This window comes from Lagopus leucura, unplaced genomic scaffold (genome assembly GCF_019238085.1).
Source record: "Lagopus leucura isolate 7727_CA_CO unplaced genomic scaffold, USGS_WTPT01 35316-0_obj-0_obj, whole genome shotgun sequence".
Taxonomy (NCBI): domain Eukaryota; kingdom Metazoa; phylum Chordata; class Aves; order Galliformes; family Phasianidae; genus Lagopus; species Lagopus leucura.
The window spans coordinates 7442-22053 of NW_024966521.1; the positions used below are offsets into that span (position 1 = coordinate 7442).

General features: G+C 62.1%; 1 protein-coding gene across 1 annotated transcript; it reads right to left on the reverse strand.

The window, feature by feature from the left end:
• Positions 1–1579: 1579 nt before the first annotated feature.
• LOC122192615 (SH3 and multiple ankyrin repeat domains protein 3-like) lies at positions 1580–7347 on the reverse strand. Its single transcript, XM_042893221.1, has 3 exons — positions 7320–7347; positions 4682–7019; positions 1580–1879 (listed from the first exon to the last, which is right to left on the reverse strand). Exons 1-3 carry the CDS (start codon positions 7345–7347, stop codon positions 1819–1821), a joined length of 2427 nt encoding a protein of 808 aa, XP_042749155.1. The 3' UTR covers positions 1580–1818.
• Between the last annotated feature and the right edge of the window lie 7265 nt (positions 7348–14612).

The window sequence follows — 14612 nt, forward strand, 5'->3', positions numbered from 1 at the left end:
GCATGTTGTGTCATGCCCTGCTGTGCCATGCTGTGCCATGCTGTGCCATGCCATGCTGTGCCGTTCTGTGCCATGCCATGCTGTGCCGTGCCATGCTGTACCATGCTGTGCCATGCTGTGCCATGCCGTGCTGTGCCATGCCGTGCTGTGCCATGCTGTGCCGTGCCATGCTGTGCCGTGCCATGCCGTGCTGTGCCATGCCGTGCCATGCTGTACCATGCCATGCCATGCTGTGCCATGCCGTGCCATGCCATGCTGTGCTGTGCCATGCCGTGCCATGCTGTACCATGCCATGCCATGCTGTGCCATGCCGTGCCATGTTGTGCCGTGCCATGCTGTGCCGTGCTGTACCATGCCATGCTGTGCCGTGCCATGCTGTGCTGTGCTGTGCCGTGCCATGCTGTGCTGTGCCATGCTGTGCCATGCCGTGCCATTCTGTGCCATGCCATGCTGTGCCATGCCATGCCGTGCTGTGCCGTGCTGTGCTGTGCCATGCTGTGCCATGCTGTGCCGTGCCATGCTGCGGTGACTTGCTGTGCTCAAGCACTGAGCCCGAAGCGGCAGAGGACTCCAACACGCACTTCCAGCTCTCTCCCTTCATCCTTTTCCACACCGGAGCATCTCACCCTCCGGCTGCTTTCTCTCAGACGGTTTTGCAGCTGATGACAGAGCTGGGCTGGAGGTCTTCTGTCCAGAAGGAGCCCCCCTCACAGCTCTTCTCCTGCACCGGGGTGCGCATCCCTGCTCTGTGGGGCTGCCATCACTGAGTGCCTCTCATTTGTCCCCCTTTGGGCCACCAGTGCTGCTCATCTCCTCCTGAATCCCACTCTGGACAAGCACGAATCCATCCCACACCGTTTCACTGCACCACATGTAACCGATGGGTTACACAGAAAGAGGTGGCTTCGCCCTGGCAGCTAGATGCCTAAAGGCTCATTTCTCTCCTCCCTTCCCCATCTGTACAGACACAAAGCAGTCGTGGCTCTCCGGAAACAGCACCTGAACAACTCGGTTTTTTGCAGCCGAAACTCTGCTTCTCCATCTGCTTGGCCGCTGCTGAAACGCAAAGATGCAAAGGAGCAAAACAAAAAGCCTCGCAACCCTCACAGAGCCAGAGCTGTGCTGACCCAACCCGGAGCTGCTGGGGGCTGCCATCAGATGAGCTTTGTGCCACCCCGTGATTCCGGGTCCCCGTGTTGGCACTCGCTGCGCTCCTGGCTCCAGGCAGCACAGCTCACACGCAGCCCTGCGGCCCCATGGGGGCAGCACAGCTCTGCAGGGCCGGGCGGCCACGGCTGGGAGCAGAATGGGACCCTGAAGAGCAACGCCTCCGAGCCACGCAGAGCTGCCTTGGAAACCTGGGGAGCCACGACTTGAGCTCCGCGCAGCTCCTGGCCGCGCCGCCCTGAGCGCTAATCAGAAACGTTACACCTCTGTTGGTTCACGACAGCTTTATTGTGGTAATGGATGGCACAGCTGCGGGTGGCTCCTGAACCGCGTGGGGCTCAGCGGCTCTTCACGCCCGACCCTCGCGCTGCTGTGGGTTTCGGGCCCCCCCCCCCCCCCACACACACAGCGGTCAGAGGGCAGCGAGGTCGGCGTGTTCCCAGCTCTGGGGTCACATCCCAAGGTCCCACGCCACAGCGGGGCCCCGTGGGCAACCCTGACGGCCACGGGAGAGAGCAAAGCGTGGGCACGGCTGCAGCGGGGCCTCCTGGGCAGGCTCGGCCCATCTGCACGGGGGGACGGAGGGCTGGGGAGGGCGGGACAAACGTTCCCTCTATTGAATGCCTCAACTCTGAGCTTAGGTTCTCATTCTCAGTATTCCTCGGCCTCTTTTCCAGTGCCTCTCGTCAAAGGTCCTCCTGGGACAGACCGCCTTGGGAGGAGACACAGAGTTAGAGAGATGGAGAAAGCGCTTCAGGCCTCTGCTCCTGGAGGCGCCCCCCTGCGGGAACGCATCCGTGCACACTGCAGCGCAGCAGCGCCCCTCGCTCTTGGATGCAACTGCTGTAAATTCAGGATGTAACGCAATTCAAAACAAACTCCAGCCACAAACCCCACGAGTGCACAGCGACCGCCCCGCTCCTCCTGCCTGCAGCGGCGCTTCGGAGCCTGGGGAGGCACCGACTGTGATGGCAGCTCATGGGGGGCTTCTGCCAGGGGTCCTGCTCAGCCCTGAGCCCTGCAGGACACAGGCTGGCTACAGAATGGTGCTGGGTCCAGAACAGTGCTGGGTCCAGAATGGTGCTGGGTCCAGAACAGTGCTGGGTCCAGAACGGTGCTGGCTCCAGAATGGTGCTGGCTGCATTAAGTGTGCTGGCTCCAGAACAGTGCTGGCTGCAGGTAGGAGCTGCAGTTCAACTCATGGCTCCTTCTGGAGCAGTGCAAAATATGAGCACGACGGAGAAGCTGCAGCCCAAGGCAAGGGCACGGCCCCGTTGCCTTCCACATTCGCAGGAGCTCCAGCACAGGCCCTGGCTGCAAGCAGCACTGTGCTCTCCTTGTGCCCATCCCACAGCTCCTGTGGGGCTCAGGGCTGCAGGTCCCACTGCATTGCAGCACTGCAGCCCGCGGGGCGGTCGCTGTGGCGGTGCTGGGTGATGCCGTTGATCTCAGGACAGGTCCAGGGACTGGAACACGTGCCATGCAATGGGTCACCTACATTTACCCTGACTGCTCTTCGCATCACCTCCCGAATTTACAGCAGTTTCATAGAAGGGAGGAATTCTCACACCGAGGCGGAGCGGCCGACGTCACGGCGTGCTCCGTTTGCAGTGGATTTCCTGGGGAGCGTTGCAAGAATTTCAACCGAGAGCAAAATAATGTCAGAGCTGTGAGGCTCCTGGAGGGGGTGAGGAGCACTGCAACCCATGGGGGCACAGAACACGGAGTGCTCAGGGTGGGGAACGGATGGGGGAAGGCATTCCCTGCAGCTGGGGAGGAGGAGGAGGAGGACAGAGTCTCAGCACAGGGGGTCACTGCAGCCATCCACGGCCAGGGCAGAGCTTTGGGGGGGTTGTTAAGGGAGACGGGGGTGGGGATGCAGTGCTGCAGTGCGGGTGGTGACCCGTGGGCATGAAGGAGGGGCAGGGATGGGGCAGAAGTCCCCAGGAATGGGGGAATTCGCACATCTATGGGGATGGGGGATCGGCACCGGGACGCAGTGATGTGGGACACGGGAAGGCGGGGGGGGGGGGAGGTGAGTGTGGGACGGCAGGGTTTGCAGGTGGGAGCCGTGGGTGCTTTTCACTGATTGCTCCAGGAGACCCAAAAAGGGGGGAGATGGACGCCCCAGCACCCCCAGCACCAGCAGGCGTGGGGTTGGGGGGTTGGCTGTGCCTCACACTGCCCCCAGCAAGGGGCCCAAATCCTGCAGGTGGGCTACAAAGACACCGTGCCCGGTCACCAGCAGAAGATCAGGAGCCCCCCCTGCCCAGCGTTGCTGCAGATGTTCCAGACCTGGAGCAGTGCACACCTTGCTCCAGACGGCCCTCGGATGCAGCTGACCCAGCACAGGACCCTGGGGTCCCAGCTGAGCAGCACAGCGAGGAGCCACCGCTCTGCAGGGAGCGGCCGACGTGGGGCCGAACCCATCAGAGCGAAAGCACGGCAAGATCCAGAGGGTTTCCTTCCACTTTGTGATGGCAACCACGGGGCTGGTGCCCGCCAGAAGTGGGTCAGAGGGGCGGCGGGGGCCGCTCCTGGGGGCTGCAGGGCACGGTGACCCCCCCGCTCCGTTCCAAAACGCCTCCAGCTGTGAGCGCACGGCACGGCTTGGAGAGCCGCCGCTGCACCGAGCGCAGCTCCTCGGATCAACGCTCCCTTCAGCTCGCCCTTCCCAGCTCCTGGCTGACCCTACGGTGTGGGCATGGCAGGGGGGGCACCATGGGGGGGGGGGGGCGGGGAGCTGCTCACTGAAGGGCAGCGGGGTGGACGCAGCGCGGCTGCCAGAGCGGGGCGCTCGCTGAGCATCTCGGAGCCTTCAGAGGCTTTGCTCTCACATCTCCAGTTGCCATCGGGAGTTTTTTGGTTTTGCTGAGTTTTACACGTAGATCTGTGGGGAAGCGGGGAGCTCCTGTGGGCATGAGGGAGAACTTTGTGCTGCGGGGGGGGGCAGAGCCCCGGCACGGCTGCCCACAAAGGTGGGGGAGACTCCATCTCTGCGGGGAGCCAAACCCACCTGGAAGCTCCGTGCGCAGCTGCTGGAGGGGCTGCTGGGGAGGCGGGGGGGGGGAGCTGCAGGGGTCCCTTCCAGCCCTACAGCTCTGGGTTCCGTCAGCCTGAGCACAAACCCATGTGGGAAATGGAACCCTGACCCTCAGCGCCGCGCAGCCGGCGCCGCTGCCGTGCCCCACGACCGGCAGCGCCGCCCCGCAGCCCGACGACGCTCAGAGCGCTTCCAGATGAAAAGCACCGGGGAAACAGACGTCGCTGTTTACGGCTCGGGAGAAAACATTTGGAAAGGAAACCCACGACAGAACACGGCGGCTTCACGAGAGCAGACAGAGGAGGGGCGGCCGACGCGAGAGCCGAGCGCGGAGCAGCGGGCAGCAGGCGCAGCCCCGGGGGAGGACGGCCGCGCTGCTCCCCGTCCAAGCAGGACGGACGCCTCCGGGACGCCCTGACCCCCACCCGGCCCACGGCGCCGCGCAGCCCCGGGCGCCACGCGGCCTCTTACCGTGCCGCGACCACCGGAGACTTCTTGCCGGGATCCAGCGCGGAGCCGGCCGGCTCTTCCCCCAGCGACCGCGTGTCCTTGTTCAGCTGCTGCAGGCGGGAGCTCAGCTCGCTGATCACAGTTGGCTTGTCGTCGTCAGCCCCGTGGATCGGCCGGCTCTCCATGGGGTCCCCCCATAGCTTGGACCTTCTCTGAAAGAGGTAGCGTGGCCGGCCAATGCTGGCGGACGCCAGCGTGGCCGCATGTTGCTGGGAGATGAGCTCGCTGTCCGAAGACTGCTTCAAAAGTGGGTCCCTGAAAGTAACTGGCCCCTTGCTGAGCTGGGACTTGAGTTTTGGCTTTGGAGGCACTGGTGGCTTCTCGAGTATAAAAGTTTGTCCGTCCGCAAAGGAAGTGTATGTGTCAGTGGGCTCCCCGCTCTCCGAGGACAGCGTCGACATGCTGGAGACCGTGGAGATGGTGCTCGTGGTCTCCAGGTGGTGGTCGCTCGAACTCCTCGTGTCCACCTCTTCCACGCCCGAGTCGGCCGCCGACTCCGGGGCCGCTGGGGCGTCGGGGGGCTTCCCTGAGGGTGTTCCGCCCGCGGTCGGAGGAGCTCCTGCTGCCGCTGGTGCGGATGGCGTGCTGGGCGCCGCCAGGTGGCTGACGGGGGTGCCGGGGGTGGTGACCAGGACCCCGTTGGCGAACTCGTCGGGCGGAGGCACCAACCCGATCTTGGCCAGCTCCTCCCTGGTCTCTTCGTCGCTCGAGGACAGCTGCGCCGGCGGCAGCGTCACGGTGTAGGGCTCCACCTCCTCCTCCGAGCTGCCCTGCCCCAGCGTCTTGTCGGCGGCGGCGGCGGCGGCGGGGCTGCCCGGCCCCTTCCCCGCAGGGCTGGGCTGCGGCTCCGCTTTGGGCGGCTCCGCCGGCTCCGCGCACGCTTCGGGCACCGCCGGCTTGTCCTCCTTCAGCTCAAGTCCGATCTCGTCTTGGCCGTTACTTGTGGCGTGAACCATGATCAGGCCGGCGGTCTTCTGCTGCGACGTGTCCACGATGCTGATGATCATGGACTTCTTGTCTTCCGGCTTCTTCTCCTCCTTGCCGGGCGCTTCCACCCTCGCCTCGGCTTCTTTCCTCAGCGTGGACGGGGTTCCCCACGGGCTCTTGGCGGGGGTCAGCGCCGCCGCCTCGGCCGCCACGGCCCCTTTCGCTCCGGGCGAATAGGCGGGGGACACCAGGCTCTCCAGCTCCACCCTCTCCGGTTCTTTGGTTTGGATGTCCACGAACAGCGGCGCCGCTCTGTCGGAGTCCGGGCTGTGGATCGGGGTGGGCGACCGGGATGGGACTTGGGTGGAGAGGGCCCTCTCCCTTGCGGCCAGCGCAAGCGCCAGTGGCGAGTTGGGATCCAGGGGCTTTCCCGTCAGGGGGTGGATGAACGTAGAGGATGAGCTGCTAATTAATGGCTTTAAAGCTGAGACGGGGGAAGGCAGTAGTACATCTCGGCTTCCTAACAACCGCTCATCGATAGACCTGGACTGCTGCAGGGATGGCATGTCGCTGCTGGGGGGGGTGCCTTCGATGGCCCCGACCGAGAGGAAGACAGTGGATTTGCGCTTCTCGTCCAGACGTCGGTCTCTGTCCTTCATGACCCCAGCGATGGCAGTGGCGAAGGGGATGCTCGTGGCTTCGACCTGCGCGAGGCCGGCGTGGTGCTGGTAGTCCACGCCGCTCAGGCGATGGCTCCGGCGGGTGGGCGAGGGCTCCCTGGTGAAGCCCCCCGTGATGGACAGGGCCGCCCTCTCCTGCGCGTCCTCCACCTGCAGCTGCTTGACCAGAGGGCTCTTCTTCCTCTGCGGCTTGGTGGGAGCGAACAGGCTGACGTTGAACTGCCCCATGTTGGCGTAGGGGTTGTCGATCACCCTCCCCTTCCTTTTCAGCTTCTCCGGAGGGGTTGCGGACGGGCCGGGCCGGGGGATCTCCGTCGGCTCCACGGGGAGATGGGAGGAATCCTGCAGGATTATCATGGATCGGGCCCTCTTCTGCCTTTCGGGATAGGGGATGGACGTCCTCGCCTGGTCGTACATCTCGGCCGCGCTGATGACCTGCGGCAGCCCGTGGAGCTTCGCCTCCAGGCTGGGCTTAAAGCTCGACCTGATGGTGTCGTAAGCTCTCCCTGGGGGCGGAGGTGGAGAGAAGGATGGAGGGGGGCCCGTGTCGAAGTAGTATGGAGAAGGAGGCGGGGGTGGGGCCGTCTGGGGGGGCGGTGGGATCCCGTGCCCTTCCCTAACGGTGTCTTGCATCGATGTGCTCCGCGGAAACTTCCCATCCAGCAAAGAAGCAGCAAGTTTCTCGTCTTCACCTGGAAAACAGGAACGACAGAGAGGTCAGGGGGGGCTCCCAGGGGGGCTCAGAGCACAGCACCCACGACGGCGTGGGGGAACCAGATCCCCTTCCTCCCCCCCAGCCCCGCATTCGTTTGGAGGCGGCTTCCCGCTCTGCCTTCCCTTGGCTCGACGCAAACATTTGCAGTTTGGCCCCTTGCTCACATTCCCAGAACGGTTGGGTCATGGGAAGGCCTTGAAGACCATCCAGCCCCACCGCATCGCACCGCACAGCACCTCCCCACGGCCTCGGGCAGCTCCAGGGATGGGGCACCCACCACCACAGACCCTCAAGTCATCCCCCATCGCTCTCAGCCCAGCAGACAGCGCTGCCAGTGAGGGAGGCACAATGGAGGGGACACAACCAGGGCGGCTGAATGTTCCGTGCCACCCAACGTTGGTGTCGTAGCAGAAGATGAGCTGGCAGTGACTCCAGGTGGCCCAGAAGGCCCTCGGCAGCCCAGGCTGTACTGGAAGCGGCGCTGCCAACAGGAGCAAGGAAAGGATCATCTCTCCGTCCTCAGCACCTGGAGGTCACACCTTGAGTACTGAGCTCAGTTTTGGGCGCATCACCACAAGACAGTGAGGCCCTGGAGAGCGTTCAGAGAAAGGCAATTAAGCTCTGGCTGGTCTGGATTGTGAGCCTTGCGAGTCGCAGCTGAGGGGACGGGGATTATTTAGTCTGCAGAAGAGGAACAGGGGGGACCTCATCGCTCTGCACAACAAGCTGAAGGGAGGATTTAGCATTAAACGTGGAGGTTGGTGGCCCTGCACGTGGCAGGGGGGTTGGAGATTCATGATCCTTGAGGTCCCTTCCAACCCTGGCCATTCTGTGATTGATTCTGTGAGGAAGTGGTCAACCTCTTCTCCCACACAGTAACAGGACTAAAGATAACGGTCTCAAGTCGAGTCAGGGAGACTGAGCTTGGACGTCACCAACATAATTGCCAATTGAGGGGATGGGGCGCAAAGGGGCTGCCCAGGGACGTGGTGGAGTCACTGACCCTGGAAGCATTCAATAAATCTTAATGCGATGCCGTGAGGGACGTGGGGAGGCGTTCAAAGCCAGGCTGGATGGGGCTGTGAGCAACCTGGTCTGGTGGGAAGTGTCCCTGCCTGTAGCAGGGGGTTGGAACTGGGTGATCTTAAAGGTTCCTTCCAACCCAAACCATTCTGTGCTTCTATGATTCGATTCCAGCCAAGCCGGCCACTCTCCAGCCCTGTGTAGTGCCAACAGAAGGCAGCCCTGCACCATTGCAGCCCTGCTCCACTGCAGCCCGGCTCCACTGCAGCCCTACTGAATTACAGCCCTGCTCTACTGCAGCCCTGCTCTACTGCAGCCCTGCTGCATTGCAGCCCTGCTCTACTGCAACCCTACTGAATTACAGCCCTGCTCCACTGCAGCCCTGCTCTACTGCAGCCCTGCTCCATTGCAGCCCTGCTCCATTGCAGCCCTGCTCCATTGCAGCCCTGCTCTACTGCAGCCCTGCTCCATTACAGCCCTGCTCCATTGCAGCCCTGCTCCATTGCAGCCCTGCTCCATTGCAGCCCTGCTCTACTGCAGCCCTGCTCCACTGCAGCCCTGCTCTATTGCAGCCCTGCTCTATTGCAGCCCTGCTGCATTGCAGCCCTGCTCCATTACAGTCCTGCTCCATTACAGCCCTGCTGCATTGCAGCCCTGCTCCACTGCAGCCCTACTGAATTACAGCCCTGCTCCACTGCAGCCCTGCTGCATTACAGCCCTGCTCTACTGCAGCCCTGCTCTACTGCAGCCCTGCTCCATTGCAGCCCCGCTCCATTGCAGCCCTGCTGCATTGTAGCCCTAACGAATAACAGCCCTGCTGCATTACAGCCCTGCTCCACTGCAGCCCTGCTGCATTACAGCCCTGCTCTACTGCAGCCCTGCTCCATTGCAGCCCTGCTGCATTACAGCCCTGCTCCATTGCAGCCCTGCTCCATTGCAGCCCTGCTCCATTGCAGCCCTGCTCTACTGCAGCCCTGCTCTACTGCAGCCCTGCTCCACTCCAGCCCTGCTCTATTGCAGCCCTGCTGCATTACAGCCCTGCTCTACTGCAACCGTACTGAATTACAGCCCTGCTCCATTGCAGCCCTGCTCCATTACAGCCCTGCTGCATTACAGCCCTGCTCTACTGCAGCCCGGCCCCATTGCAGCCCCATTCCACTTCAGCCCTGCTGCACTGCAGCCCCCTCACCCAACCATGCCCAGCTCTCCCACAGCGCAGCTCCTCGCCCCGCTCCCCTTCGTGCCTCACACATGCTGCAACGTGCCAGACGGAGCTCGGCAGCAGGCCTGGCAGAGATGTCAGCCTGCAAAGCACCCGGGGGAGGCGCTGCCATTGTCAGCAGCATCCTCCTACCTGGGCACAGAGCGCACCCAGAGCTGCAGCCGCGTCCTGGCCCAGCTCTGCTCTGCGCCGCAGTGCCCAGCAGTGCTCCACGCACCTGAGCAATCCTACCAGCCACCTGCAGACGTGGAGCCCGTCAGGCTTCCACAGTTGCTGCTGTGCTACTTCTGTTCCCAACTGATGCTTTTCTTTACGATACGAGGTTTTTTTCCAACGGGGTGCCCCCAAAAGACACCCGAAACGCTGCTGAGCGCAGCGCTAAGTTGGACCCCAAAAGGACCTCGGGAGGGCGAGCGGTGGGGCAGCAGGAAGCTCTGGAATTTCTAGGAGGACAAACACAAAATCCTGCAGCTAGAAGGAAGAACCCATTGGGACCAGACAGGGGGAAGGATGGAGTGGGAAAGAACCCCACAGCCTGACCGGCAGTGAGCTGAGGGTGCACCGAGCTGCACGGGGCAACACCTGCTCTGCATCCAAAGCAGCACAGCAGAGCAAAGGAGGGCATCTGCACCCCTGCTCTGCAGACGGGGAGGGCTCAGCACAGGAGGGATGCGGAGCTGTAGGAGCTCAGCCCAGAGGAGGGCCAGAAAAATGGCCCAAAGGATGGAACAGCTCTCCTGTGGGGATGGGCTGAGGCTGTGCAGATGGAGAGGAGAAGGCTGCGAGGGGACCTGAGAGCAGTCTGTCGGTATCCAAAGGGGAGCTGCAGGGAAGGAGGGGACGGACAACTGAGCAGGGTGTGTGGTGATGGAATGAGGGGAAATGGCTTCAAGCTCAAGGAGGGGAGATTCAGGTGGGATATAAGGGAAAAGCCTTTCCTGGTGAGGGCAGAGAGGCACCGCGCAGGCTGCACAGTGACTTTCAAGGCTGGGCTGGATCAGGCCCTGCCCTGGGCAACCTGATGGAGCTGTGGTGTCCCTGTCCAAAGCAGGGAGCTGCACGAGCTGAGCTGTGAAGGTCCCTTCCAACGCTAAGGATCCAACGCTTTCACGGTTCTAATGTGAGCAGGGGCAACTGTGAGAGATGGAGCAAAGAGATTTCATCCCTCTCATCCACCACCGATGACGCTGCACTCGTGTCCACTTCTGGGGCTCTTAATACAAGAATCACGCCAACAAAGAATCTCAGAATCACTCGGGTGGAAAAAACCTCTGAGACCCCCCCCAACCCCACGCACTGAGATGTGCCCCACTGCCCACCTCCCCCAGTGCCACATCCCTGTGCTCACTGAACACCCCCAGGGATGGGGGCTGCCCTGGGCAGCTGTGCAGTGCTGATTGCAGCACAGGTTGTTCCCAATTCCAACCCTCCCCGTTGCACCCTGAGCCCATCCCCTCCCCTCCCATCCCCATTCCCTGTGCATGGAGACCAACCCCTCCTTCACTCCAGCCTCCTTTCCCCAGTGGCGCAGTGCTGAGCTCCCCCTGAGCCCCTCTGCCCCAACGCCTTCAGCAAGAAACCCCACACCAGTGGGGTCACATCGGGGATCCCAGAGCTCTTTCCAACCCCAACAGCTCCGTGACTCCATGCGCCCACCCCCACACCTCCAAGGTTAACACGAATTCCTCCTGCTAAGCACATTCCTTTGTTCACCTCTGCCTCAAAGCTGCCCTGGGCAATGGGCTGAGCACAGCCCCCAGGTGGGCACTGCAGCACCCAGACCTTTCTGTGGGGCTCAGGGACCCCCGAGCAGAGCTGCACTGCACGGAGCAGAGCACCCCCAGGGCAGAGCCAGCAGCTCCAATGAATCCTCCAGCAACGCGTCCAACCGCAGCCCCCTCCATCACGGCGTGCAGCACTGATGGCTCTGGCCAACACAGCCGTGATGCTTTCGTTGCCATAACAGCCTCCATCCCCGTGGGAATGCAAGGCACAGCTTCCACCTGGGAACCATTCCCAGGAACCAATCCACACCGTGGGGATGTGAGGATCCACACCCTCCATCCCATCGCTGTTCCTGAGCCCCTCCTTCCAGGACCCCTTCCCATGGGGTGCTCCTCGTGTTGCCGTGGAAATGTTGGCTCCCTTTGCAGCAAGGCAGGCTTTCCTTAATTCCTTTTGCCTCGAGAAATGCTGAGATGCGAACCTCTCTGACCTTCTGGTCTGGATTGCTGAGCAGCCACGCCATGCTCCACGTGCAGACAGCACCCAGCCCCCCACCAGAGCCCCCCCAAGCCCTCCTGTGTGCACAGCCTGCCTGGCACGCCATGGGTGTCACGCTGGGTGTCACACTGTTGGTGTCACACCGTGGCCATCACGCACAGCTCACAGAGGGCTCTCAAACACTGCAGCCCCATCCCCAGTGCTCAGGTTGGGCTGTTTTCTATATCAGCCAATCCTAGGAGATGTAACCCAACCCGGCCGACCTGCAGGTTCCCTCAGCAAGGAATCCATTGCAGTGAGAGGGGGAGGGATGGGCGCTGCTGCCCGGCGCCGCCTGCACCGATCCCTGCCTGCTGCATTGGACCCACGGCGCTCACAGCCCTTTCCAGCCCAACCAGCGATGGGTCCATGATTCCAAACCTCCTCTGCACCACTGTATCATGCATGGGTTCAGCTGCATTCTTGTGAAAGAGCCACAGGCTGCTTTCACAACCACAGCTGAACTCCTTACGGCACGGATCTCGCCTTTAACAAATCCCGCTCTGCTTTATGACCCGCCTCTGAGCTCAGACGCTGTTTCACACAACGGCTCCCCTTCAAAACAACCTGGAGCCGGACTGAGCCTCAAGCAGCCCCTGCTCACAAGCATTTCAGACATCTGGAGCACGAGGAGCACGCACTGCTGCCCTCCCCATGCGCTCCCAGGCGCAGCACAGCACTCATCTCCACGGCAGCACGCCGCGATGCCGTCCATTCAACACCCACTCCTCCTTTCTGAGCTCATCTCCTCCGTTTGCTTTGCAGATTCATCACACGCACGCCACAATACCTCCGGCTTTCTACAACTCTCAGCCCCGTCTCACGTGGGGCAGCAGCTGCTTTTACACAAACAGGAATGGGAGGCGCAGATGCGCCGCAATCCCGCGGCCCCGTGCGTAAAACAAAGCGCATTTTGCGTGCGGCTCTTCGCCTTTGCCTGGGTTCCTCTCACATCCTGGCTGGGATTACGCTGCTCTCCGCTGCGTCTCTAGGCAGAATTTACCTCCTATCTGCTCCCGGTGTGCGTTAAAGGCACAATCAGTTCTGGCATCACCGCTGCATCCAAAGCCTCATGAGGGATGAGCACCCGGCGCAGCTCCAGCCCCACGGACCAGCAGGGGAAACCCGACGACACACAGCACAGAAAAGAAAACCGGGCCACTCCACTGCCATGGGGCCACCACCTCCAGTCCACTGTGCCACCACCTCCCTTCCATCCTGCCATCAGCCTTGCCCATGGCGCCACCACCTCTTGTCTATAAGCGCCACAGCATCACAGAACTGGAGGGGTTGGAAGAGACCTCTAGAGCTCATGGAGTCCAATCCCCTGCCCAAGCAGTTCCAGCACCAGGTCGCACAGGCAGGCGTCCAGGCATCTGCACAGGAGACCCCACAGCCCTGGCAGCCATGTCCCATTGAGGTCCACATCGTCCCATTGGGGTCCCCACATCCCATTGGGGTCCCAGAGTGCCATTGAGGTCCCATGTCCCCTTGGGATCCTCCATGTCCCATTAGGGTTCCCACGTCCCATTGATGTCCCCACATGCCATTGGGGTCCCCATGTCCCATTGGGGTCACAGCATCACAGCATCACAGAATCGCAGGGGTTGTTGGGGACCCCCAGAGCTCACGGAGTCCAACCCCCTGCCCAAGCACTTCCTGCACCGGGCCGCACAGGTCGGCATCCAGGTGAGACATGAACATCTGCACAGAAGGAGACCCCACAGCCCTGGCAGCCATGTCCCATTGGGATCCCCACATCCAATTGAGGTCCCCATGTCCCATTGGGGTCCCCACGTCCCATTGGGGTCCCAGAGTGCCACTGAGGTCCCCGTGTCCCCTTGGGATCCTCCATGTCCCATTGGGGTCCCCATGTCCCATTAGGGTCCCCATGTTCCATCGAGGTCCCCACGTCCCATTGGGCTCACAGCATCACACCACCCCTGGCAGCCTGTTCCAGCACTCCGTCGCCTCACCTCCAGAAGTCCTCACGCACATCCGTGCAGAACTTCAAATGCTGCAGCTGATGGCTGTTTCCCCTCATCCTGTCTCCACGCGCCGCTGAGCAGAGCCTGGCCTCACCACCACGGCCCCCACACCTCAGATATTTACAGACCTGGATCCGGTCCCCTCTCAGCCTTCTTTCCTCCATGCTGAACAGACCCAGTTCACTCAGCCTTTCCCCATAGCAGAGATGCTCCAGGCCCCTCACCATCTTGGTGGCCTCCGCTGGACTCTTCCCAAGAGCTCCCTGTCTGTTTTGTGCTGGGGAGCCCAGAATTGGACGCAGTGCTCCAGGTGAGGCCTCAGCAGGGCAGAGCAGAGGGGGAGGATCAACTCCCTCGACCTGCTGGCCACGCTCTGTGCAATGCACCCCAGGATGCCATTGGCCCTCTTGGCCACAAGGGCACACTGCTGGCTCATGGCAACCTGTCGTCCACCAGGACACCCAGGTCCCTCTGTGCAGAGCTCCTCTCCAGCAGCTCATCCCCCAACCTGTACTGGTGCCACCACCTCTTATTCATGGTGCCACCACTCCTCCTCTATGGTGCCACCACCTCCTGCCCATCCTGCCACCTCTTATCCACGGTGCCACCACCTCTTCTCCATGGTGCCACCATTCCTCCTCCACGGTGCCACCACCTCTCGTCTGTAAGTGCTACGACCCCCTGTCCATCCTGCCACCACCTCTTCTCCATTGTGCCAACACTCCTTGCCCACGGTGCCACCACCCCCTGTCCATCCTGCCATTGTGCCTTGTCCACAGTGCCACCACCTCTTGTCCATGTGCCACCATGCCTTGTCCATCCTATCACCACCCCCTGTTCACAGGGCCACCAAGCTCTTGTCCACGGTGCCATGCTTTGTTCATGGTGCCACCACCTCCTGTCTATAAGTGCCCCCCACCTCCTGCCCACCCTGCCATCGTGCCTTGGCCACAGTGCCACCACCTCTTCTCCACGGTGCCACCATTCCTCCTCCACGGTGCCACCACCTCTCATCTGTAAGTGCTACGACCCCCTGTCCATCCTGCCACCACCTCTTCTCCATGGTGCCACCACT